General features: G+C 46.5%; 1 protein-coding gene across 3 annotated transcripts; it reads right to left on the minus strand.

Moving 5' to 3' along the window:
* Positions 1–170: 170 nt before the first annotated feature.
* Positions 171–26,459, minus strand: TUBAL3 (tubulin alpha like 3). Of its 3 annotated transcripts, none has more exons than XM_064656609.1 (5): positions 26,138–26,459; positions 23,329–23,515; positions 4,406–4,649; positions 2,152–2,300; positions 171–1,525 (listed from the first exon to the last, which is right to left on the minus strand). In XM_064656609.1, exons 3-5 carry the CDS (start codon positions 4,605–4,607, stop codon positions 533–535), a joined length of 1,344 nt encoding a protein of 447 aa, XP_064512679.1. In that variant the 5' UTR covers positions 4,608–4,649; positions 23,329–23,515; positions 26,138–26,459; the 3' UTR covers positions 171–532. The 3 variants fall into 3 exon arrangements, with proteins under 3 accessions (XP_064512679.1, XP_064512678.1, XP_064512677.1); XM_064656608.1 differs by lacking the exon at positions 26,138–26,459 and adding an exon at positions 24,608–24,870 and having other exon boundaries at positions 23,329–24,577; XM_064656607.1 differs by lacking the exons at positions 23,329–23,515; positions 26,138–26,459 and adding an exon at positions 12,534–12,720.
* Positions 26,460–26,610: the final 151 nt, after the last annotated feature.

Consider the following 26,610-nt stretch of genomic DNA (forward strand, 5'->3'; position numbering starts at 1 on the left):
TTGCACCCACAAAAAAAAAAAAAAAGAAAAAAAAAAAGGTGCCACTCGTGCTACTCTTTAAATAAAGTTTCCAGCTGGATCAGCCAGAATTTTTCACGGGTTGCAGGTTGGTTTTGGTTTTTTTGGGGTGTTTTTTTTTAATTACACCAAGGAATTCTCTGAGCCAAAAAGGCAAAAAAAAAGGTCTTTATTCACATACAAAAAAAAGGCGGTTGCATAGAAGGACAGGCGCGTTCCTAACCCAAAAAAAAAAGTGCTTTTACACTCAAAAGCCAGAGCCAGAGTTTTGCCATTCCAGCCAAAGCAGCTCGTAGCATTTTTCCCCCCCTGGAGCAGGAGGAGACCGGGATCATCCTGCCTGGGCGGGACACTAAGCCGGGCCTTAACTCAGCGCTAAAACAGCAGCGTGGCAAAGCTCAGGACACCCAGGACTACGCGAAGCGGGGGAAGGTTTAACATGCCAAGGGATGGTCCCGATGCCTCCAGGCCCTGGGCACGGAAGGTCTCTGAGGTTTGGCTCCGCTGCGTCCCCTCAGTACTCGTCCTCCTCGGCCTCCTCCTCCTCCTCCTCCTCCCCGTCGGCGGAGTCCCTGCCCACCTCCTCGTAATCCTTCTCCAGCGCCGCCAGGTCCTCCCTGGCCTCGGAGAACTCGCCCTCCTCCATGCCCTCGCCCACGTACCAGTGCACGAAGGCCCTCTTGGCGTACATGAGGTCGAACTTGTGGTCGAGGCGGGCCCAGGCCTCGGCGATGGCCGTGGTGTTGCTCAGCATGCACACGGCCCTCTGCACCTTGGCCAGGTCGCCGCCGGGCACCACGGTGGGCGGCTGGTAGTTGATGCCCACCTTGAAGCCCGTGGGGCACCAGTCGACGAACTGGATGGAGCGGCGCGTCTTGATGGCGGCGATGGCGGCGTTGACGTCCTTGGGCACCACGTCGCCGCGGTAGAGGAGGCAGCAGGCCATGTACTTGCCGCGCCGCGGGTCGCACTTCACCATCTGGTTGGAGAACTCGAAGCAGGCGTTGGTGATCTCCGGCACGGAGAGCTGCTCGTGGTAGGCCTTCTCCGCCGACACGATGGGCGCGTAGGTGGTCAGCGGGAAGTGGATGCGCGGGTAGGGCACCAGGTTGGTCTGGAACTCGATGAGGTCGACGTTGAGGGCGCCGTTGAAGCGCAGCGAGGCCGTGACCGAGGAGACGATCTGGCCGATGAGGCGGTTGAGGTTGGTGTAGGTGGGGCGCTCGATGTCCAGGTTGCGGTGGCAGATGTCGTAGATGGCCTCGTTGTCCACCATGAAGGAGCAGTCCGAGTGCTCCAGCGTGGTGTGCGTGGTGAGGATGGAGTTGTAGGGCTCCACCACGGCCGTGGACACCTGCGGGGCCGGGTACACCGAGAACTCCAGCTTGGATTTCTTGCTGTACTCCACGGAGAGCCGCTCCATGAGCAGGGAGGTGAAGCCGGAGCCGGTGCCTCCCCCGAAGCTGTGGAAGACCAGGAAGCCTTGGAGGCCGCTGCACTGGTCAGCCTGCGGCAGAACGAGGCCTGTTTATCTCTTAGTTACCCCAGCCCTTAATCCCAAAGAAAATCCCAAAGAAAACCAGGGACGAATCCCGCTCGGAGCCCTTTCCTGAAGGGATTCACTCACTATATCGCCAGGCCCAGCACCTCCATTAAAGCTTTGCTGAGCCCCCAAAACAAATCCCAGCAGCAGCAGCCCTTGGAAATCACACAAATATGGGGGGTTTTTTGGTTCTGGTTTTTTTTTTTTATTTTAAGACTTTTCTCCCAAACCCAAAGTTCAACCGCGTCGTCCACAGACGAGTTATTTATTTAGAGGTGTTATTTTAAACGTGTCAACTTAAAATTCATCAGGATTCGTAGTGATAGGATAAAGAATCAAATCGAAAAAAGGGGGAATTTAGGTCGGATAATGGGAATTCTTGGTGCTGAGGCCCCTGGAACAGGCTGCCTCATCCTTGGAAGCATCCAAGGCCGGGTTGGAGCAACCCGGGATAGCAGACCCGCTACAGGGAGAGTTGGGATATTAAGTTCCCCTTAATATCCCATGATTCCTTAATATTCCTTAATATTCCACAGTTCTAGCCCCCCCGATATCCCAGGATTCCACGGCAATCCCGACATCCCTCTCACCATCTTGCGGATCCTGCTGAGCACGGTGTCGATGATCTCCTTGCCGATGGTGTAGTGGCCGCGGGCGTAGTTGTTGGCGGCGTCTTCCTTACCGCTGATGAGCTGCTCCGGGTGGAAGAGCCCGTGGTAGGGGCCGGTCCTGATCTCATCTGGAAAAGGGGGAGAGGAGCAGAGCACAGTTACGGGGCCGGGACGTCGCCGGGACAGAGCGAAACACGTGGGGATTGAGTCCATCATCAGATGACCCCAAGCTGGGGGAGTGTTGATGTGCTGGAAGGCAGGAGGGCTCTGCAGAGGGCCCTGGCCAGGCTGGATCCAGGGGCTGATTGCAAGGGGCTGAGGTTCCCCAAGGCCAAGGGCCGGGTCCTGCCCTTTGGCCACAAGAAGCCCCTGCAGCTGCAGGCTGGGCCAGAGGGGCTGGAGAGCAGCCAGGCAGGAAGGGAGCTGGGAGTTGGGCTGGGCAGGGAGCTGAAGAGGAGCCCGAGTGTGGCCAGGGGGGCAAGAGGGCCAAGGGCTGCTGGGCTGGCTGAGGAAGAGTGTGGCAGCAGGAGCAGGGCAGGGCTTGTGCCCCTGGGCTGGGCGCTGGGGAGGCCACCCCTGGAGTGCTGTGTCCAGCTCTGGGCCCTGAGCTCAGGAAGGCCCTGGAGGGGCTGGAGCAGGGGCAGAGAAGAGCAGCGAGGCTGGGGAAGGGACTGGAGCCCAAGTGCTGGGAGGAGAGGCTGAGGGAGCTGGGGGGGCTCAGCCTGGAGAGGAGGAGGCTCAGGGGAGACCTCCTCACTCTCTGCAACTCCCTGCCAGGAGGGGGGAGCCGGGGGGTTTGGGCTCTTTTCCCAGGCAACCATCAGCAAGACAAGAGGGCTCGGTCTCAAGCTGTGCCAGGGGAGGTTTAGGTTGGATATCAGGAAGAATTTCTTTGCAGAGAGGGTGCTCAGCCATTGGAATGGGCTGCCCAGGGAAGTGGGGGATTCTCCGTCCCTGGAGGTGTTTAAGGACAGACTGGATGTGGCATCAGTGCCATGGGCTGGGAACCACGGCGGGGTTGGATCAAGGGTTGGGCTGGATGATCTCGGAGGTCCCTTCCAACCCGGCTGATTCTGGGATTCTGGGATTCTATGAATGGTCACCAAAAAGGGGCAGTTCCAACCGGGAATGACGGAAGGGGCAGGAATGACCGATTTGTCAAAGGTCCTGCTGCCTCTCCTCCGTCTTCCACCTCGAGATCCCAAATTAGCCCGGCTTAAGGAGTTCGGACCCTGCCTGTGCTCCCAGTTTTTGTGGGATTGGTCACCACAAGAAGCTGGTTTTCCGGCTCGTTCCCAAAGCATCTGGAAGAGTCTGGAAGCTCCTCAACACAAGGCAAAGGGCTTCCAGTGTTGATCCAGCTTCCAAGACAGGCATCAGGAGCAGTTTTCCCTCAGCTGAGGTTGGAGGCAGCTCCAGAGGGTTTTTGGATCCGCTCAGTCCCAACACTGGATACACTTCATATCCTACAGATTCAATCCCTGCACTCCCAATTGAATCAAGATTAATAATTAAGCTGAGCCCAAACAGAAGTCTGCACTCCTTTCCTTGGATGATCCAGTGACTCCCACATCCCACAGGGGGGGAGAGGAGGAGAATCCCGGGAGGCAGAAGCAGGGGGAGGGATGCAGGAGCCTGGGTTGGGAATGATTTCCACCAATTCCTTGAGCAAAAAAAAAAAAAGGAATTTGTTCTCCAGGGAGGTGCCACGACTGAGTCAAACACCCAGGGATCACCAAGGAAACTGGGAATGGAAGGGGAATTGGAAGTCTTGCAGGAGCAAGAATCCCACGAGGAATTAGGTTGGGAAAAGACCTCCAAGGTCGAGTCCGACCTTTGACCGAACGGGACACCCCGTTCCCAAAAAACCACGGAGTGGTGGCACCAAAGGTGCTCCAGGGGGGGCATCAGAACCAGGTTTAGTTTAATTAAGCCCAGGTGTGCCACACCTGGATGGCGCAATTCCATCCAGGAGCACCGAGGCTGATAAATCCAGGATAAATCCAGGATAAATCACTTCCCACCCGCTGGGAAGAACGGGCCTCAAAAGGGGGGATCAACCAAAGCCGGGCGTGGTGACAGCATTTGTCACCCCCAGATCCACTTGGAAAGGCGAATTCCACCTCCTGTGGACGGCTGGGAATGTTTTATTGGAGCGGGATCTGCCGGGAAACACGGGCGGCAACCCGATTCCCAAGGAAGAAGGGCGGGGAATCCCCAAAAACCCTCTTACCGATGACCGTGGGCTCCAGGTCGATGAACACGGCCCTGGGCACGTGTTTCCCGGACGCCGTCTCGCAGAAGAAGGTCTCGAAGGAAGAGTCCGCCTGCTCCGAGCCGGGCTCCGGGGATTTGCCCTGCTTGGGTGCCGGGATGGTGCCGTCGGCGCGGATGCCGTGCTCCAGGCAGTACAGCTCCCAGCAGGCATTGCCCATCTGCACCCCGGCCTGCCCGATGTGGATGGAGATGCACTCCCTCTGGAACGGGAAACGGGCTCGTCAGGGAGAGGGTTTGGACACCCTGCGGCTCGGGAGCAGGAATTCCAGTCCCGGTTGGAGTGGTTTGTTATGGTGGATAAGGAGGAAAACAGGCGGAAAACAGGAGGAAAACAGGAGGAAAACAGGAGGAAAACAGGAGGAAAACAGGCGGCTTCCACCCGCTGCGGGGAGCTGGAGTTGGGATCAAACCAGGGCAGCTGGAAACAGCATCTATAGGAAGGGGACAGCATTCCGAGGAAGGGGACACGGCATCCATAGGAACGGGACACACAGCCCGAGGAAGGGGACATGGCATTCCTAGGAAGGGGACACAGCATTCCTAGGAAGGGGACACGGCATCCCAAGGAAAGGGACACGGCATTCCTAGGAAGGGAACAGCAATCCTAGGAAGGGGACACACATCCCTAGGAAGGGGACACAGAATCCATAGGAAGGGGACACACATCCCTAGGAAGGGGACATGACATTCCTAGGAAGGGGACACGGCATCCCAAGGAAAAGGACACGGCATTCCTAGGAAGGGGACACAGAATCCCAAGGAAGGGGACACACATCCCTAGGAAGGGGACACACATCCCTAGGAAGGGGACACACATCCATAGGAAGGGGACACACATCCCTAAAAAGGGGACACACATCCCTAGGAAGGGGATACACATCCCTAAAAAGGGGACACACATCCCAAGGAAGGGGACACACATCCCTAGGAAGGGGGGACAGCATTCCTAGGAAGGGGACACAGCATTCCTAGGAAGGGGACACGGCATTCCTAGGAAGGGGACACAGAATCCCAAGGAAGGGGACACAGAATCCATAGGAAGGGGACATGGCATTCCTAGGAAGGGGACACAGAATCCATAGGAAGGGGACACACATCCCTAGGAAGGGGACATGACATCCCTAGGAAGGGGACACGGCATCTCAAGGAAAGGGACACGGCATTCCTAGGAAGGGGACACAGAATCCATAGGAAGGGGACACAGAATCCATAGGAAGGGGACACAGAATCCATAGGAAGGGGACACAGAATCCATAGGAAGGGGACACACATCCATAGGAAGGGGGGACAGCACTCCTAGGAAGGGAACAGCAATCCTAGGAAGGGGACACACATCCCTAGGAAGGGGACACACATCCCTAGGAAGGGGACACACATCCCTAGGAAGGGGACACAGCATCTTGAGGAAATAGACACGGCATCCATAGGAAGGGGACACACATCCATAGGAAGGGGACACACATCCCTAGGAAGGGGACACACATCCCAAGGAAGGGGACAGCATCCCTAGGAAGAGGACACACATCCATAGGAAGGGGACACACATCCCAAGGAAGGGGACACACATCCCAAGGAAGGGGACAGCATCCCTAGGAAGAGGACACACATCCATAGGAAGGGGACACACATCCATAGGAAGGGGACACACATCCCTAAAAAGGGGACACACATCCATAGGAAGGGAACAGCAATCCTAGGAAGGGGACATGACATCCCTAGGAAGGGGACACACGTCCATAGGAAGGGGACACAGAATCCATAGGAAGGGGACACATATCCCTAGGAAGGGGACACACATCCCTAGGAAGGGGACACAGCATCCATAGGAAGGGGACACATCCCTAGGAAGGGGACACGGCATCCCTAAAAAGGGGACACGGCATCCCTAGGAAGGGGACACACATCCCGAGGAAGGGGACACACATCCATAGGAAGGGGGGACAGCATTCCTAGGAAGGGGACACGGCATCCATAGGAAGGGGACACACATCTATAGGAAGGGAACAGCAATCCTAGGAAGGGGGGACACATCCCTAGGAAGGGGGGACACATCCCAAGGAAGGGGACACACATCCATAGGAAGGGGGGACAGCATTCCTAGGAAGGGGACACGGCATCCATAGGAAGGGGACACACATCCCTAAAAAGGAGACAGCATTCCTAGGAAGGGGACACACATCCATAGGAAGGGGACATGGCATCCATAGGAAGGGAACAGCAATCCTAGGAAGGGGACACACATCCCTAAAAAGGGGACACAGCATCTTGAGGAAACAGACATGGCATCCATAGGAAGGGGACACACATCCATAGGAAGGGGACACACATCCATAGGAAGGGGACAGCAATCCTAGGAAGGGGACACGGCATCCATACGAAGGGGACACACATCCCTAGGAAGGGGACATGGCATCCCAAGGAAGGGGACACACATCCCTAGGAAGGGGACACGGCATTCCTAGGAAGGGGACACAGAATCCATAGGAAGGGGACACAGCATCCCTAACTCCTTGGATCTGACCCAATCCCTAGGAAGGAGAAAGGAAGGAGGTGGGAAGGCGGGAAGCAGCCGAGCGGCGCTGGCTCCTCGCTCGGCCGGAGCTTCCCTGGAGATCCCGGAGAAACGGGACACCAGGGACAACAGCTCCAGGCTCCTGACCCAAAAAAAAGGGAGAAGCCAAGCTTGGGAAAGCCACATCCGAGCTTGGAAAAGCCACATCCAAGCTTGGGAAAGCCACATCCGAGCTTGGGAAAGCCACATCCGAGCTTGGGAAAGCCACATCCGAGCTTGGGAAAGCCACATCCGAGCTTGGGAAAGCCACATCCGAGCTTGGGATCCCAGCAGGAAAGGCTGGAGGAAAGCAGCAGGTGCCTGGGGCCACAACAAGGCCCCGGGAGCGGCTCCGAGTCCTGGTTCATCCAGGTTTATCCAGGTTTATCCAGGTTTATCCAGGTTTATCCAGGTCACTCCAGGAGCTTCTGACTCCAGGGAATCCTGAAGGCACCGGAGACTCTCCCAGGGGACTTTTGATGGCTGAGCATTCCCGGGATAATTGGCACCTGCTGCCGGGATCAAAGGGATGGCGGCGCCTCCCATCCCATCCCGGCTCCCCGGCTGGGAGAATCCCAACTCCTGCCGCCCCGGGAAGCTGGGAATCCCACCTGGGAATGGCAAAGCGGGCACTGAGCCCACCAGTGTGGCACCTTGGCTTAGGTCCGGCCTAACTGCACCGAGATAAGCCCGGCTTAGTTAGTCCTGGGCACCAGATTTTCCTCTTTCTTTCTTTTTTTTTTTTTTTTTTTTTTTTTTTTTTTTTTTTTTCCAGATTTTCCTCATTTTTTATGAATTTTTTTGGCAGATTTTCCTCATTTTTTATGATTTTTTTTGCAGATTTTCCTCATTTTTTCATTGCTTTTTTTGCAGATTTTCCTCATTTTTTATGAATTTTTTGCAGATTTTCCTCATTTTTCATTACTTTTTTTGCAGATTTTCCTCATTTTTTATGATTTTTTTTTGCTTTTTTCCTCATTTTTTATGAATTTTTTTTGCAGATTTTCCTCATTTTTTATGAATTTTTTTGGCCGATTTTCCTCATTTTTTATGATTTTTTTTGGCAGATTTTCCTCATTTTTTATGAATATTTTTTGCAGATTTTCCTCATTTTTATGAATTTTTTTTGCAGATTTTCCTCATTTTTTATGATTTTTTTGGCAGATTTTCCTCATTTTTTATTACTTTTATGCAGATTTTCCTCATTTTTCATTACTTTTTTTGCAGATTTTCCTCATTTTTTATGAATTTTTTTGCAGATTTTCCTCATTTTTCACTATTTTTTTTGCAGATTTTCCTCATTTTTTATGAATTTTTTTTCAGATTTTCCTCATTTTTTATGAATTTTTTTGGCAGATTTTCCTCATTTTTTATGATTTTTTGGCAGATTTTCCTCATTTTTTATTACTTTTATGCAGATTTTCCTCATTTTTCATTACTTTTTTTGCAGATTTTCCTCATTTTTTATGAATTTTTTTGCAGATTTTCCTCATTTTTCACTACTTTTTTTGTAGATTTTCCTCATTTTTCATTACTTTTGTTGCAGATTTTCCTCATTTTTCATTACTTTTGTTGCAGATTTTCCTCATTTTTCATTACTTTTTTTGCAGATTTTCCTCATTTTTATATGAATTTTTTTGGCCGATTTTCCTCATTTTTTATGAATTTTTTTGGCCGATTTTCCTCATTTTTTATGAATTTTTCTGGCAGATTTTCCTCATTTTTTATGATTTTTTTTTGGCAGATTTTCCTCATTTTTTTATTACTTTTTTGCAGATTTTCCTCATTTTTGATGAATTTTTTTTGGCAGATTTTCCTCATTTTTTTATTACTTTTTTGCAGATTTTCCTCATTTTTTATGAATTTTTTTGCAGATTTTCCTCATTTTTTATGAATTTTTTTGCAGATTTTCCTCATTTTTCATGAATTTTTTTTGGCAGATTTTGCTGATTTTTTTTACGATGTTTTTGCAGATCACGCAGATTTTTCCGTATATTTTTACTGATTTTCCTAATATTCCATGAGTTTTTGGGGCAGATTATACTGAGTTTTGACTAATTTTTTGGGGGAAAATTTTTGACGAATTTTTTTGCAGATTTTTGCTGATTTTTTATGATCTTTTCGCGGATTTTGCTGATTTTTTAAGAATTTTTTTCGGCATATTTTCCTCACTTTTTATTACTTTTATTTTCAGATTTTCCTGATTTTTGACGAATTTTTTTTTGGCACATTTTCCTCACTTTTTATAACTTTTTTTTCAGATTTTCCTGATTTTTGACGAATTTTTTTTGCCGATTTTCTGGTTTTTGATGAATTTTTTTTGCTGATTTTTTAATGACATTTTTGCAGATTACGCAGATTTTTCCACATATTTTTAGATTTTTGATATTTGACGAGTTTTTGGGCAGATTAAACCGAGCTTTGACTACATTTTTTTTGAAGCTTCCCACTGAGTTTTTTTATGATCTTTTAGCGGATTTTCCCGATTTTTCCGACGTTTTCGCGTATTTTCGCTGACTTTCGATGACTTTTGCAGATTCCACTCATTTTTCACTGCTTATTTTTGCACATTTTACTGATCTCTGATCAAACCCTCTTTCCCAGCTGATATTCCCTCTCTCCCAGCTGACATTCCCTCTTTCCCAGCTGACATTCCCTCTCTCCCAGCTGATATTCCCTCTTTCCCAGCTGATATTCCCTCTCTCCCAGCTGATATTCCCTCTTTCCCAGCTGATATTCCCTCTCTCCCAGCTGATATTCCCTCTCTCCCAGCTGACATTCCCCCTTTCCCAGCTGACATTCCCTCTTTCCCAGTTGATATTCCCTCTTTTCCAGCTGACATTCCCTCTCTCCCAGCTGACATTCCCTCTTTCCCAGCTGACATTCCCTCTTTCCCACCTGATATTCCCTCTCTCCCAGCTGATATTCCCCCTTTCCAAGCTGATATTCCCTCTCTCCCAGCTAATATTCCCTCTCTCCCAGCTGACATTCCCTCTTTCCCAGCTGACATTCCCTCTCTCCCAGCTGACATGCCCTCTTTCCCAGCTGATATTCCCTCTTTTCCAGCTGATATTCCCTCTCTCCCAGGTGACATTCCCTCTCTCCCAGCTCATATTCCCTCTCTCCCAGCTGACATTCCCTCTCTCCCAGCTGATATTCCCTCTTTTCCAGCTGACATTCCCTCTCTCCCAGCTGACATTCCCTCTCTCCCAGCTGATATTCCCTCTCTCCCAGCTGACATTCCCTCTTTCCCAGCTGATATTCCCTCTTTCCCAGCTGACATTCCCTCTTTTCCAGCTCACATTCCCTCTCTCCCAGTTGATATTCCCTCTTTTCCAGCTCATATTCCCTCTTTTCCAGCTCATATTCCCTCTCTCCCAGCTGATATTCCCTCTCTCCCAGCTGACATTCCCTCTTTCCCAGCCGATATTCCCTCTCTCCCAGCCGATATTCCCTCTTTCCCAGCTGATATTCCCTCTTTTCCAGCTCATATTCCCTCTCTCCCAGCCGATATTCCCTCTCTCCCAGCTGATATTCCCCTATTCCCAGTTGATATTCCCTCTCTCCCAGCTGATATTCTCTCTTTCCCAGCTGATATTCCCTCTCTCCCAGCTGACATTCCCTCTCTCCCAGCTGACATTCCCCCTTTCCCAGCTGACATTCCCTCTCTCCCAGCTGACATTCCCTCTTTCCCAGCTGACATTCCCTCTCTCCCAGCTGACATTCCCTCTCTCCCAGCTGATATTCCCTCTCTCCCAGCTGATATTCCCCCTTTCCCAGCCGATATTCCCTCTTTCCCAGCTGATATTCCCCCTTTCCCAGCTGATATTCCCCCTTTCCCAGCTGATATTCCCTCTCTCCCAGCTGATATTCCCCCTTTCCCAGCTGACATTCCCTCTTTCCCAGCTGATATTCCCCCTTTCCCAGCTGATATTCCCCCTTTCCCAGCTGATATTCCCTCTCTCCCAGCTGATATTCCCTCTCTCCCAGCTGATATTCCCCCTTTCCCAGCCGATATTCCCTCTCTCCCAGCTGATATTCCCCCTTTCCCAGCTGACATTCCCTCTTTCCCAGCTGATATTCCCTGTTTTCCAGCTGTCATTCCCTCTTTCCCAGCTGACATTCCCACTATGTTGGAAATGCTGCCCACCCCTCCCAGCGGGATGGTTGCAATAGTTCCCAGCCCCCGGGTTTTTCGGGATCAGCTGTTCCCATCTCCTCTTATCCCACATTCCCAGCTCCCCACATTCCCAGCACCTGCTGGCTCCTGGTAATTCCAGAACCCGGGAACGGGAACAAAGGAAAGGGAAAAAACCCAGGAAAAAAAGAAAATTAAAACCATAAGGAACCCCAAAAAAAAAAAAAAAAATCAAGACCTGCTCTAAAGGAACAAAAATGCAGCTTTTTGGGGCAGTTTTTTCAGGGTTTTTTTTTTTTCCCCTCCCACTTTAAATATCCCAGAAAGTTTTGGGTTTGTTGGTTTGTTTGGGGTTTTTTTGTGAGATCCCAGATCCAGACAAATTTGCCTCTGGTTGTTGTTCTCCAGCTGATTTTTCCCATTGGGAAAAAAAAAAGAAAAAAAAACAAAACCATATAAATATTTAACTGTTTTATAGCCCAGACAGCCCAGGCAGGAGGAGATTAAAGGGAAAAAAAAGTTCAAAAAGCTCCGTGGCTTTGAAGTTTTCTCCCCCCCCCCCCCCCCCTCAGTTTTTCCAACATGCAGATTTTTTTTTTTCCAACCAGTTACTCCTTTGCATCCACAAAAAAAAATAATAATAAAAAAAAAGTGCCACTTGTGCTACTCTTTAAATTAAAGTTTCCAGCTGGATCAGCCTGAATTTTTTCAGGGGTTTTGCAGGTTGGTTTTGGGTTGTTGGTTTTTTTTTTTTTTTAATAATCCACTTGAATTTCCACAGCTGCGAAAATTCCATTAAAAAAAAAAAAAAAAACACCGGGAAAAAGGGGGGGAATTTATGGATTTAATATCTAATCCCAAGGGATTTTTAAGAGCAGACAAAGGCAACATGGCAGCTCCTTCTTAAGGAAAAAAAAAAAAAGGGGGGGAAAAAAACTTAAAAATTGGGATTTTAGTTCTCGGTTTAAAACATTTGAGGTGTTAAATTTAGGGGGAGGGGGGAGAAACAGCGAAGTTTAAATTTAGAGTTGAGCTCGGGATGGAGATAATGATCTTTCAGCCCCCAAAAAAATAAGGAAATTAAACTCAATTTGTCGTAAGGAGACGGAAACTTTGCAACCCGGAGGCCGCCCCGAGCCACATCCCTCGACTTTTTCCCCTTATAAAGGAGCAAACCCCCAATCAATGAAGGCAGAAGTTAATGAGCAATTAGAGCAAAAAACCCGCCGGGAGTGAACAAACCCCGGCAGGAAGGGAGGAGAGAAAGAGGGGGGGAAAAAAAAGAGGAAAAAACTTGGAAAAAAAAACAACCAAAAAAAAAAAAAAAAAAAAAAAAAAAAAAAACCCGAGTTTTGTATTTTTTTTAAGTGGAGCTCGATCCGGAGCCGCTCTTACCATGGTGAGGCTTGGGAAGATCCAAGGAAAACAGCTGCTGCTCCTGCCTCTCCCTCCCCCCGCGATTTTATAGCCCGGGAAAGGGCTTTGACTCCACCTGGATGGCGAAGTTTTGCGGGGCTTAAAGGAGCAGAGCTCCTTTTCCTTCCCCTCCCTGGGAAAAGGGGATAAAATCACCCCCGGGGTTAAACCCGGCTCAGCGGGAGGGTTTGGTTTTGGTTTTGTCTTCAAGAGGCTCAGCTCGAGGGGGGAAAAATGTAGAGGTGGAAATGTGGGAGTTTGGGGGCGGCTGAAAAAGCGGGAAACTCCAGGGGAGGTTGTTGCGCCCCCCAAATAATTCGCTTTATCCCGGGAAAACGGCCGCGCCCTCATCGTTATCCAGAGCGTTTGTCTGGTTTTAGGCACAATCCCACAGTTTTGGGGCTTTGTTCCTGGATTCCATGGGAATCTCCTGGGTGTTGCACTCAGGTTTGGGCCCTTTTCCTGATTTTCTGAGCTTTGGGATTCGGGTTTTTTGTCCTCCTGCCGAAGGATCGAGAGCCGGTTTTGGCCCCGTCCTGCGAGACTTCCTTGGATTCTTGAGGATTCTTGGATTCTTGGATTCTTGGATTCTTGGAATCTTGAGGATTCTTGAGGATTCTTGGATTCTTGAGGATTCTTGGATTCTTGGATTCTTGAGGATTCTTGGATTCTTGAGGATTCTTGGATTCTTGAGGATTCTTGAGGATTCTTGAGGATTCTTGGAATCTTGAGGATTCTTGAGGATTCTTGAGGATTCTTGGATTCTTGGATTCTTGGATTCTTGGATTCTTGAGGATTCTTGGATTCTTGGATTCTTGAGGATTCTTGGAATCTTGAGGATTCTTGAGGATTCTTGAGGATTCTTGGATTCTTGAGGATTCTTGGAATCTTGAGGATTCTTGGATTCTTGGATTCTTGGAATCTTGAGGATTCTTGAGGATTCTTGGATTCTTGTATTCTTGAGGATTCTTGAGGATTCTTGGATTCTTGAGGATTCTTGGATTCTTGAGGATTCTTGAGGATTCTTGGATTCTTGAGGATTCTTGGAATCTTGAGGATTCTTGAGGATTCTTGAGGATTCTTGGAATCTTGAGGATTCTTGGATTCTTGGAATCTTGAGGATTCTTGAGGATTCTTGAGGATTCTTGGATTCTTGAGGATTCTTGGATTCTTGGATTCTTGGGGATTCTTGGAATCTTGGATTCTTGAGGATTCTTGAGGATTCTTGGATTCTTGAGGATTCTTGGATTCTTGAGGATTCTTGAGGATTCTTGGAATCTTGAGGACTCTTGGAATCTTGAGGATTCTTGGATTCTTGAGGATTCTTGGATTCTTGAGGATTCTTGAGGATTCTTGGATTCTTGGATTCTTGAGGATTCTTGGATTCTTGGATTCTTGGATTCTTGAGGATTCTTGAGGATTCTTGGATTCTTGAGGATTCTTGGATTCTTGGATTCTTGGATTCTTGGATTCTTGGAATCTTGAGGATTCTTGAGGATTCTTGGAATCTTGAGGATTCTTGGAATCTTAGGATTCTTGGATTCTTGAGGATTCTTGGATTCTTGGAATCTTGAGGATTCTTGGATTCTTGGATTCTTGGATTCTTGAGGATTCTTGGATTCTTGGATTCTTGAGGATTCTTGAGGATTCTTGGAATCTTGAGGATTCTTGAGGATTCTTGGATTCTTGAGGATTCTTGGATTCTTGGATTCTTGAGGATTCTTGAGGATTCTTGGATTCTTGGAATCTTGAGGATTCTTGAGGATTCTTGGAATCTTGGATTCTTGAGGATTCTTGAGGATTCTTGGATTCTTGAGGATTCTTGGATTCTTGAGGACTCTTGGAATCTTGAGGATTCTTGGATTCTTGGATTCTTGGATTCTTGAGGATTCTTGGATTCTTGGATTCTTGAGGATTCTTGGAATCTTGAGGATTCTTGGAATCTTGAGGATTCTTGGATTCTTGAGGATTCTTAGAATCTTGAGGATTCTTGGATTCTTGGATTCTTGGAATCTTGAGGATTCTTGAGGATTCTTGGATTCTTGGATTCTTGAGGATTCTTGGATTCTTGGATTCTTGAGGATTCTTGAGGATTCTTGGATTCTTGAGGATTCTTGGAATCTTGAGGATTCTTGGATTCTTGGATTCTTGAGGACTCTTGGAATCTTGAGGACTCTTGGAATCTTGAGGATTCTTGGATTCTTGAGGATTCTTGGAATCTTGAGGATTCTTGGATTCTTGGATTCTTGGATTCTTGAGGATTCTTGGATTCTTGAGGATTCTTGGAATCTTGAGGATTCTTGGAATCTTGAGGATTCTTGGATTCTTGAGGATTCTTGGAATCTTGAGGATTCTTGGATTCTTGGATTCTTGGAATCTTGAGGATTCTTGAGGATTCTTGGATTCTTGGATTCTTGGATTCTTGAGGATTCTTGGATTCTTGGATTCTTGAGGACTCTTGGAATCTTGAGGACTCTTGGAATCTTGAGGATTCTTGGAATCTTGAGGATTCTTGGATTCTTGAGGATTCTTGGATTCTTGAGGATTCTTGAGGATTCTTGGATTCTTGAGGATTCTTGGATTCTTGAGGATTCCTTGGATCTGATCCGTCCCTAAATCCCGGCAGTGCCCGGCGGACAAGAGGCTTTAGTGGGAATTTATTCCACTAAAATTCCCTAATTTACCTCTGGATTTTCCCACTAAAAATTCCCCCAAACCGCTTTTGGTTCATCCAGGTTGGAAGGGCCGGGGTGGGGGTGACGACGACGTCACAAATGACGTCACAAATGACGTCACAAACGACGTCACAAACGACGTCAAAACGAGCAAAGGAAAGAAGTTTTTCCCTGTTTTTAGATCCTGGGAGATCCCAAAGATTGGGAGATGTTGGATTTTGGAATCTGGGATGTGGGAGGGCAGGGTGAGCGTGGAGTTGGATGATCCTCAAGAAGGGAGAGTTTTAAATTCTCCCTGAAATTCACCCTTTAAATTCTCCCTTAAAGGGAGACCTTTAAATATAAATTCTGGGGAGATGTTGGAGCAGGAACACAAAAAAATGTGGGAATTTTGGAATTTTCATCTCCTTGGATGGGCCCAAAACTCCCCGAGTGACCTGTTCTAAAGGTGACCTCAAGGTGGTTCAGGAGGGAAAATCAACCCTCCCAAAAAGGAGCTGGAGAGGGTTTTAGGAGGCAAAATCAACCCTCTAAAAAGGACCTGGATATTTTTTTAGGAGGGAAAATCAACCCTCTAAAAAGGACCTGGATATTTTTTTAGGAGGGAAAATCAACCCCCTCAAAAGGGACCTGGGCAGTGTTTTAGGAGGGAAAATCAACCCTCCCAAAAAGGACCTGAAGAGGGTTTTAGGGGACAAAAATGACCCTCACAAGAAGGACCTGGAGAGGGTTTTAGGGGACAAAATCAACCCCCTCAAAAGGGACCTGGAGAGGGTTTTAGGAGGGAAAATCAACCCTCCCAAAAAGGACCTGGATTTTATTTAGGAGGCAAAATGAACCCCCACAAAAAGGACCTGGGCAGTGTTTTAGGAGGCCAAAAACCCCCCCAAGCTCCCCAAACACGTGCCCCAAACCTGCTGGTCGGGCCAGATCTTCGCCTCTTCCCAAGAGGAATCTGCTCCTTGGCAGGAAAGGAGAAAACGAGGAACTTGGGTGACTTGAGAGCATGAAACGTTTATTTACTCAATAAATCTATTTAGTAAATAATTTATTTATAATAACATATAAATATATTATTGAAATATATGGAAATATATTGAAATTTATTGAAATATATTATATAATATATAAATATATATAATATATTATATATTACATTATATATTGTATATTATATATTATATATTATAATTATAATGATTTATAATATATAATAATGTATAATATATAATATATATTTATTTTTACATATTTTATATGTTGTATAAAAATATGTAAAATATATAAGATATATTATATAAGATATATTATATTATATTATTTTATATATTATATTATATATATTAGATGTATTATATTTTATATATTATATTATATATTATATTATATTATATATATTATATAATACATAATATACAGTAATATATTATTATATATTATTATAATATATTATTGTATCTCATATATTATATATTATACTTTATATATTATATATTATGTATTATACATTATACATTATATATTATGTATTATATATTATAAATATAATTATAATAATTTATTTATTTACTAATAACTTATTTATCCACTAAAGAAATTTATTTACTTAACGAAACAAATACTATTATTAAATAATTATCAAATAAAAACAATTATCATTAATAATTATTAAATATTATTCCTTATAAATTTATTTCCTGAATAAATTTCTAAACTTCTGGTCAACCCCGAGTTAAAACTGTCGGGCGTGAATTCTGCCTTTTCCAGGGGGGAAAAATGGAAAGGAAAACAGGGAATTGCTGGCTCTCAGCTCCAGGACATATTTGGAATTAGCAGCAAGGGCAGAGCCCACCCCACCCCAACCACCCAGGGCACCTTTTTATAGCCAACCCTGCAGCTGCTGCCTCCTTCCCGCTCCCACAGCCCAAAGATTCCCGCCCGGCGCTCCCACAGCCCAAAGATTCCCGCCCGGCTCTTCCCGGGGCTTCCCGGCGCTGTGGTCGGGCAGCAGCTGCTCTCTGGGGAGAGGGAGGATGGGGGAGGTCCCAAAAAACCACAGGGATGAGAGGCTGGGGAGGAGCTGGGGGAAATGTTTGACCCCCAACTGTAGGGACCGTCCTGTGACCGGGGGGACATCGGGGGGAGAGACCACCCTGTGCCCGGGGAGGATTCCCCGCTGGAGCTGGGGGAGGCAGGAAGGAGGCCCAGGATGGAGCAGGAAGGAGGCCCCGGATGGAGCAGGAAGGAGGCCCAGGAAGGAGCAGGAAGGAGGTCCAGGAAGGAGCAGGAAGGAGGCCCAGGATGGAGCAGGAAAGAGCAGGAAGGAGCAGGAAGGAGGCCCAGGATGGAGCAGGAAGGAGGCCCAGGATGGAGCAGGAAGGAGGCCCAAGATGGATCAGGGGGATGCAGGAAGGAGGCCCAGGATGGAGCAGGAAGGAGGCCCAGGATGGAGGCCCAGGATGGAGCAGGAAGGAGCAGGAAGAAGGCCCAGGATAGAGCAGGAAGGAGGCCCAAGATGGATCAGGGGGATGCAGGAAGGAGGCCCAGGATGGAGCAGGGGGATGCAGGAAGAAGGCCCAGGATGGAGCAGGAAGGAGCAGGAAGGAGGCCCAGGATGGAGCAGGAAGAAGGCCCAGGATGGAGCAGGAAGGAGCAGGAAGGAGGCCCAGGATGGATCATGTGGATGAAGGAAGGAGGCCGAGGATGGAGCAGGGGGATGCAGGAAGGAAGTCCAGGATGGAGCAGGAAGGAGGCCCAGGAAGGAGCAGGAAGGAGGCCCAGGAAGGAGCAGGAAAGAGCAGGAAGGAGACCCAGGATGGAGCAGGAAGGAGGCCCAGGATGGAGGAGGAAGGAGGTCCAGGATGGAGCAGGAAGGAGCAGGAAGGAGGCCCAGGATGGAGCAGGAAGGAGTAGGATGGAGGCCCAGGATGGAGTAGGAAGGAGGCCCAGGATGGAGCAGGAAGGAGCAGGATGGAGGCCCAGGATGGAGTAGGAAGGAGGCCCAGGATGGAGCAGGAAGGAGGCCCAGGAAGAAGCAGGAAGGAGCAGGAAGGAGGCCCAGGATGGAGGAGGAAAGAGCAGGAAGGAGACCCAGGATGGAGCAGGAAGGAGGCCCAGGATGGAGCAGGAAGGAGGCCCAGGATGGAGCAGGAAGGAGGCCCAGGATGGAGCAGGAGGGAGCAGGAAGGAGGCCCAGGATGGAGCAGGAGGAGCAGGAAGGAGGCCCAGGATGGAGCAGGAAGGAGGCCCAGGATGGATCACGGGGATGCAGGAAGGAGGCCCAGGAAGGAGGAGGGGGATAAAACATCAGAGGTTGTTTTATAAATATAAAACATGTAAATAAATATATAAAAAATAGATAATATGCTATGTATATAAAAAATTTAATGTATTACATATATCTAAACTTAAAACATAAAAATCAGAGCTCAGAAAACATCAGGGGATGTTTTAGAAATATAAATCATATAAATATATATATTATATATATAAATATAATATACAATATATATAAATATAATATACAGTATATATAAATACAAAACATAAAAGAGATGATAAAACACTGGGGATGTTTTATAAATATAAAATTTACAAATAAACATATAAATATACATATAAATATAATGTAATATAATATATATTTATATAGAAATATAATATATAACATATATACAAATATAAAACTTGAAAATCAGAGATGATGAAATGTCAGGGGAAATTTTTATAAATATAAAACATATAAATAAATAAATGTAAATATATATGGAATATGTACTTATACATATATAAATATGATATATAAAATATAAATAAATATAAACATAAAAATAAGATATGAGGAATGTTTTATAAATATAGAACATAACATATTTTTATATTTATATATAAAAATATATAAATATAATATATAATATATATTTGTATATAAAAATATAATACATTATATATGTAAATATAAAACATAAAAATCAGAGGTGACAAAATGTCAGGGGATGTTTTATAAATATAAAAATATAAATAAATAAAAATATATAAATATATTATATTATATATATTTATATATAAATTTATTTTATATATAAATATGTTTATATATAAACATATAAATAGATAAAAATATATAAATGTATTATATAATATATATTTAAATATAAACATGTTTTATATATAAATATAAAACATATAAATATATAAAGTTATATGAATACATTCTATATATAAACATAAAACATAAAATTAGATATAATGAAAAGTATTAAAAAATGAGGAAAATCCACAAAAATATTCAGCAAAAATCAGCAAAATCTGAAAAAAATCAGCAAAAAATGAGTAAAATCTGCAAAAAAATTCATAAGAAGTCAGAAAAATTTGCAAAAAAAAAATTTATCGAAAATCAGTAAAATCTGCAAAAATCAAAGATTGGTAAAATCTGCAAAAAGTCACCAGAGATCAGTAAAATCTGCAAAAAAGCAATGAAAAATTAGTAAAATGTGCAAAAGTCATCACAAGTCAGCAGAAATGTGGAAAAAAATTCATCAAAAATCAGCAAAATCTGCAAGAAAATCGTCAAAAATCAGCCGTATTCGTCAAAAATCGGAAAAATCTACAAAAAAAAAAATCAAAGATCAATAAAATCTGCAAAAGTCATCAAAAATCAGCAAAAATATGGGAAAAAATTCATCAAAAATCAGCAAAATCTGCAAAAAAAAAAATCAAAGATCAGTAAAATCTGCAAAAGTCCTCAAAAATCAGCAAACTCTGGTTTAAGAACTGGGAAATTCCCGATGCCAGGGAACGGTCGGAGCTCTGCCGGGGGGATGTTGAGGTTGGATTTCAGGAAAAGGTTTTTCCCAGAGGGTGGTGGGGCACGGAATGGGCTCCCCGGGGAAGAGGGAACGGCACCGGAGCTCGGGGAATGTTTGGGCAGGGTGGGGTTGTTGGGGTGTCTGTGCAGGGCCAGGAGTTGGATCAATCCCAGAATCCCAGAATCAGCCGGGTTGGAAGGGACCTCCGAGATCCTCCAGCCCAACCCTTGATCCAACCCCGCCGTGGTTCCCAGCTCATGGCACTGATGCCACATCCAGTCTGTCCTTAAACACCTCCAGGGATGGAGAATCCCCCCCTTCCCTGGGCAGCCCATTCCAATGGCTGAGCACCCTCTCTGCAAAGAAATTCTTCCTGATATCCAACCTAAACCTCCCCTGGCACAGCTTGAGACCGAGCCCTCTTGTCTTGCTGATGGTTGCCTGGGAAAAGAGCCCAACCCCCCCGGCTCCCCCCTCCTGGCAGGGAGTTGCAGAGAGTGAGGAGGTCTCCCCTGAGCCTCCTCCTCTCCAGGCTGAGCCCCCCCAGCTCCCTCAGCCTCTCCTCCCAGCACTTGGGCTCCAGTCCCTTCCCCAGCCTCGTTGCTCTTCTCTGGAGTTTCACGATCACTGTGTCCCAGACATCCTCTGGCCACCACATCTCCCACCAGCCCCTCTGTGTTTGTGAACAGGAGGTCTAGTGGGGCTCCGTCCCTGGCAGGCTCATTTCATAGAATCATAGAATAGAATCCCAGAATCAGCTGGGTTGGAAGGGACCTCCGAGATCATCCAGCCCAACCCTTGATCCAACCCCGCCGTGGTTCCCAGCCCATGGCACTGATGCCACATCCAGTCTCTTTTAAAAAAGTCTCCCCCGATGTTTCTGGTTTTGCTTCCAAACCTAAACAGTTTTAACATTTCAAATTTCATTTCTATTGGATGGACATCCCCACGCTTCATCTCCACCTGCTCAGGGGAGACCTCCTCACTCTCTGCAACTCCCTGCCAGGAGGGGGGAGCCGGGGGGGGGGTTGGGCTCTGCTCCAGGCAACCATCAGCAAGACAAGAGGGCTCGGTCTGCAGCTGTGCCAGGGGAGGTTTAGGTTGGATATCAGGAAGAATTTCTTTGCAGAGAGGGTGCTCAGCCATTGGAATGGGCTGCCCAGGGAAGGGGGGGATTCTCCGTCCCTGGAGGTGTTTAAGGACAGACTGGATGTGGCATCAGTGCCATGGGCTGGGAACCACGGCGGGGTTGGATCAAGGGTTGGGCTGGAGGATCTCAGAGGTCCCTTCCAACCCAGCTGATTCTGGGATTCTGGGATTCTGGGATTAATTTAAAAAATCAAATGTGTATTTGGAGTTTTACCGGGGGGGTTTATTCCCAAAGCGGGTTCTGGGTGTCTGGAAGGGAGGTTTACACACAACCCCTTCAGACAATCCCCCTTCCCCAGGCCTCAAACCCAGCTCCCAGGAAACAAATCCCAAATTTCCAGTCCATATTTCAGCCTGAAGTTTCTCTGAGAGACTGCTGAGATTTTAGGAATCATTAATTTAAAAAAAATCAAATGTGTGTTTGGAGTTTGGAGTTAAACCCCCTCTTTTAATTATCTCCAGGAATAAATATTAATTAAATGTATAATAATAAATATATACTGACAAACATATGCTAGTAAATATTAATTTTATATTACTTAAATATTAATTATTTACAGGGATAAGTATTAATTAAATATATAATAATAAATGGTCTTAAAGAGCTTAATGTACTTAAAGAGCTGTTAAAGAGCCGTTAAAGAGCCTTTCCCTGCTGAGCCGAGCAAAGGGGAATTTGGGATCCCACTGCCCTGGACAAAGCCAGGAGCTGCCTGACAATCCAATTACTCACAGCCCAGGGAGCTTTCCTGCTGCTCCTGAGGCCCTGACAGGGAGAAAACGGGTCACTCAGCCCAGGAAAATGATTGTTTAAAAGATGGAAAAGCAAAATATGTTCTCCTTCATCTTCTGAAAGTTGGGGAAAAATTACACTTTTGATGTGGCAGCATCAAAAGTGGCTTTTTTTTGATGTTGGTACAACAGAACTCAAGAGAGGCTCAGCTTTGACAGGGTGGAAGGTGCAAGGAGTGGGGCCAGAGGAGCAGAGGGACCTGCATTGGCCCAACTCAGCTGCTGCATTTTTTAATCTATAAAAAGAAATATTTTCCACAACATAAAAGATTTGGGAATCACATCCCTGGAGCAGCTCAGGTGCCTCTGGGCCTCCTGGAATTGCTGTGAACCCTTCCATGAGCTGATTGTGTCCCCTGGCAGGGTTCCTGTCCTGGCTGTGAACCACCTTATTATCCCCCCAAACACCCACTGGCTCCCTGGAATCCATCCCAACTTCCTTTCAGTTTTATTGCACTTATTTTCTGGTTGTTTGGGCTTTTTTTTCCCAGATGAAGACACAAGGCAGGCTGGTTTTGTTTGTTTGTTTGTTTTTTAATGGCTCTAAACACTGCTGGTGTCACACCCTCTAATCTAATTTATGGCCTGGGGTTTTATGGCCCTTTAAATGTCTTGGAGCTGCCTGGAATCCTCCAAAATCCCACCCTCCAAATAATGCAGGTGCTTTAAATGAGCAAGTGTGGAAAATCCCACGTGAAAACTTGACCTTTTGAGCCCTGAAAGAGATCAGTGTCACTGAGCTGGGCTTTAATCTTGGCCTAATTAAGTCTGTTTGTTGGAGAGCCACAGGTCCTTCATGTGTGTTACTAATCCCTGCTTAATCCAAACAGTCTTTCCAACAGGGAATGGGGATATTTAAATCCATGGAGTCTCTCCTGCTCCTTGCTGGGAGAGGGGAGGAGAAAACCCAGAGGGCAAAAGGTAAAATCTGTCCTCTGAGGATGGAGCAAAGCTGGGGATGCCCTTGGAGGTCTCCAGTGGGATGAGGGAGGAAATGGGGGAGAGGAAGATCCAAGCTCAGGAAGGATTTCCCTGGGCAGCCTCTGGCTCCTGTGAGGAAAGGAAATCCTGGCTTCCTGCAGGGAAAAGGAAACTGGGAGGAGGTTTGAGATCCTCTGAGCACAAAGAAAAGACCTCTGGGATCGAGTCCAACCATCAACCCACACCGTTAAATCACGTCCCCAAGTGCCACATCCATGGGTTTTTTGGACTCTTCCAGGGATGGTGAGATTCCACCACCTCCTTCCAGTGATTTACAATCCCTTCCAGGACAATTCTTTTCCTTAATTTCCAATCTAAACCCCAAGTTAAGGCAGTTCCCCCCCATCCTGTCATTTCTTGTCCTCTCACCTGTCGCCTCGTTCCTCTCACGGTGTCTTGGGTTGTCTCTCCCCTGGCTCCTGCTCAGGAATTCCTGCTTTTCCATCCCTGCCAGGCACAGGGATGAGCAGATGGATAAACAGGATAAACCCTGCCTCAAACACAGGCTCCAGCTACAAGGTCCTGTTCCCCAAACCAACCCAAATCCTTCCAGGACCTGCAGGGAGACGACAGGAAAGGTGGAGAGGGACTGGAGGGACAGGACAGGACGAGGGGGAATGGGTTCAAATTGAAAGGGAGCAGGGTTAGGTGGGATATTGGGAAGGAATTCCTGGCTGGGAGGGTGGGGAGGGGCTGGAATGGATTTCCCAGAGAAGCTCTGGCTGCCCCTGGATCCCTGGGAGTGTCCAAGGCCAGGCTGGAGCAACCTGGGAGAGTGGGAGGTGTCCCTGCCCGTGGCAGGGGGTGGGATGGGATGAGCTTTAAATTCCCTTCCAACCCAAAGCACTCTGGGATCCTGTGATTCCATGGAGTTGGAGGTAGGGATGGCTCCAGACAATTCCTGGGGGATGCTGCTTCCAGGGATTAAAGCAAAAAACTAAACTCCAGGGAGAGCTGAGAGCCCCTTCCAGGGCCTAAAGGGGCTCCAGGAGAGCTGGAGAGGGACTGGGGACAAGGCCTGGAGGGACAGGACACAGGGAATGGCTTCCCAGTGCCAGAGGGCAGGGATGGATGGGATATTGGGAAGGAATTGCTGGCTGGGAGGGTGGGGAGGGGCTGGGATGGATTTCCCAGAGAAGCTGTGGCTGCCCCTGGATCCCTGGAAGTGTCCAAGGCCGGGTTGGAGCAACCTGGGAGAGTGGGAGGTGTTGGGGTTGGAACTGGCTGATCTTTAAGTTCCCTTCCAACCCAAACCATTCCAGGATTCCCTGATTTCACCAGCTGCTGGAGGGGGGGGTGTTCCTTTCCCTGGGTTTAACCCTTTCCCTGGGATTCCTTTCCCTCTCTTTAAGCAGAGCCTTCAGTGCCAACTTCCCCAGCAGAAACCCCCCTGCTGATCCCATCCTTGGCCCTGCTTTGCCCTCCTGGGCCTGTAAAAAGGATGATTTCAGCAGACAAGGCCTGTCCCAAAAACCTCTGGGACCACTGAAGTCTCTGCTCAGCTCTCCAACCAGCTGGAAAAGCCATTCCATAAATCCATGGAGTGTGTGAGGGGGGAGGATACAGAGCTCAGGGGAGCAGCTGAATGCGAAGAACAGGAGGGTTTGAAACTCAAACCCTCAAAAACCAGGAGGTTTCTGTTTCAGACTCCTCAAAACCAGGAGGACAAACCAGCCCAGAGACCAGGGAAGGAGGGAGGAGGCAGCTGTGGGGAGAAGGACTGGGAAGAAATCCAGGGATTTGGCAGGTGGGGATGAAGCATGTGGATGTCCATCCAATATAAATGAAATTCCAAAGGCTAAAACTGTTTGGGTTTGGAAGCAAAAACCAGAAACGTCAGGGGTTTGTCCTGTTGAGTCTGCACTGGGATAAAATAAACGGAATTAAATCCCCTCAGTTTTGGCCTCGGGGCTGAGTCTGACTCCTCCTCGCTGAAACCCAGCCAAGAGAGCGAAATTCCAGGGGGGTTTTGAAGGAGTTTCCAGGAATTCCATCCCAGAAAATCCACCTGTGGCTCAGATGAACACGACCAAGTGTAAAAGGCTGTTCCAGCCTCGCTGTCTGGGCTGGAAATGTTGTTAAAGGCAGAGATTTTTGCCAAAGCACTCGGGTCTGAAGGCAGATTTGGACTCTGGAGGAGATATATTGTATATGTTATATTATATGTAACATAAAGATCAATATATCAGAGTATTACATTCTATATATATTATATACAGGTCAATATATCAGAATATATATATCTTATAATATATTATATATAACATAAAGATCAATATATCAGAGTATGACATTCTATATATATTATATAGAGGTCACTATATCAGAATATATATATGTTATGTTATATACAACATAAAGATCAATATATGAGAGTATTACATTCTATATATATTATATAGAGGTCAATATAACAGAATATATATATGTTATAACAGATTATATATAACATAAAGACCAATATATGAGAGTATTACATTCTATATATATTATATAGAGGTCAATATCTCAGAATATATATATATCTTATAATATATTATATATAACATAATATATTATAATATTATATATAATATAATATATTATATATATAATATAATATAATATATATTATAATATATAATTATAATATATAATATATACTATATAATTATATTATACCATATATAATTATATATATTATATATAATATATATAATATTATAATATATATATTATAATAAATTATAATACTCTGATCAATATATCAGAGTATTACATGCTATATATACATTATATAGAGGTCAATATCTCAGAATATATGTATGTTATAACAGATTATATATAACATAAAGATCAGCATGTCAGAGTATGACATTCTATATATATATTATATAGGGGGCAATATCTCAGAATATATATATGTTATAACATATTATATATAACATAAAGATCAATATATCAGAGTATGACATTCAAATAATTCTGGGAATTGTCTCTGCTGCCCTGGCAGGGAAGGATCTGATCCTGCTGTGGGGATGGATCGAGATGCTCCAGGAGTGTTTGGACAACGCCCTCAGGGACGGGGTGGGATTGTTGGGGTGTCTGTGCAGGACGATCCTTGGGGATCTCTTCCAACTCAGGATATCCCAGGATTCCAGAGCCTGAGTAACCAGACCAATTCCCAGAGACAATCCACCTGCATCCTTTGCAATCGCAATTAACACCTCGCGTTTACGGGAATTAGGGATTTATTGGCGTTGTCGAGGCTTCATCTCCGCGCCGGGCCCAAATCCCAGCGCGGTTCCAGCACAGCCCCAGGGCGGCCATCAGCGGGCTGTATCCAGGTCACCTCCCGGAGCGGCAGGTGGCACTCACTGCTCTGGGCTGGGTGACAAGGTGGGTGCGGGTCAGCGGTCGGACTGGGTGATCTCAGAGGTCCCGTCCAACCCAATTATCCTATAATTCCATGGAATGTCGGGCGCTGCCCCCCCCGCTCCGTGCCTCGGTTTTCCCCTCAGCGGGGGGGCGCCCGCGCCGCCAGGGGGCGCTGCTCCCCCCCGCCCTCCCGCGGAGCCCGCGCCTCGCTCTGGCCACGCCCCCGCCGCTCCTGATTGGCCGCCGCGGCCGCCGCCGCCATTTTCAAACCGCCGCCGGCGCCGCCGCCGCCAT

This window comes from Pseudopipra pipra, chromosome 5, assembly GCF_036250125.1.
Source record: "Pseudopipra pipra isolate bDixPip1 chromosome 5, bDixPip1.hap1, whole genome shotgun sequence".
Lineage (NCBI taxonomy): Eukaryota > Metazoa > Chordata > Aves > Passeriformes > Pipridae > Pseudopipra > Pseudopipra pipra.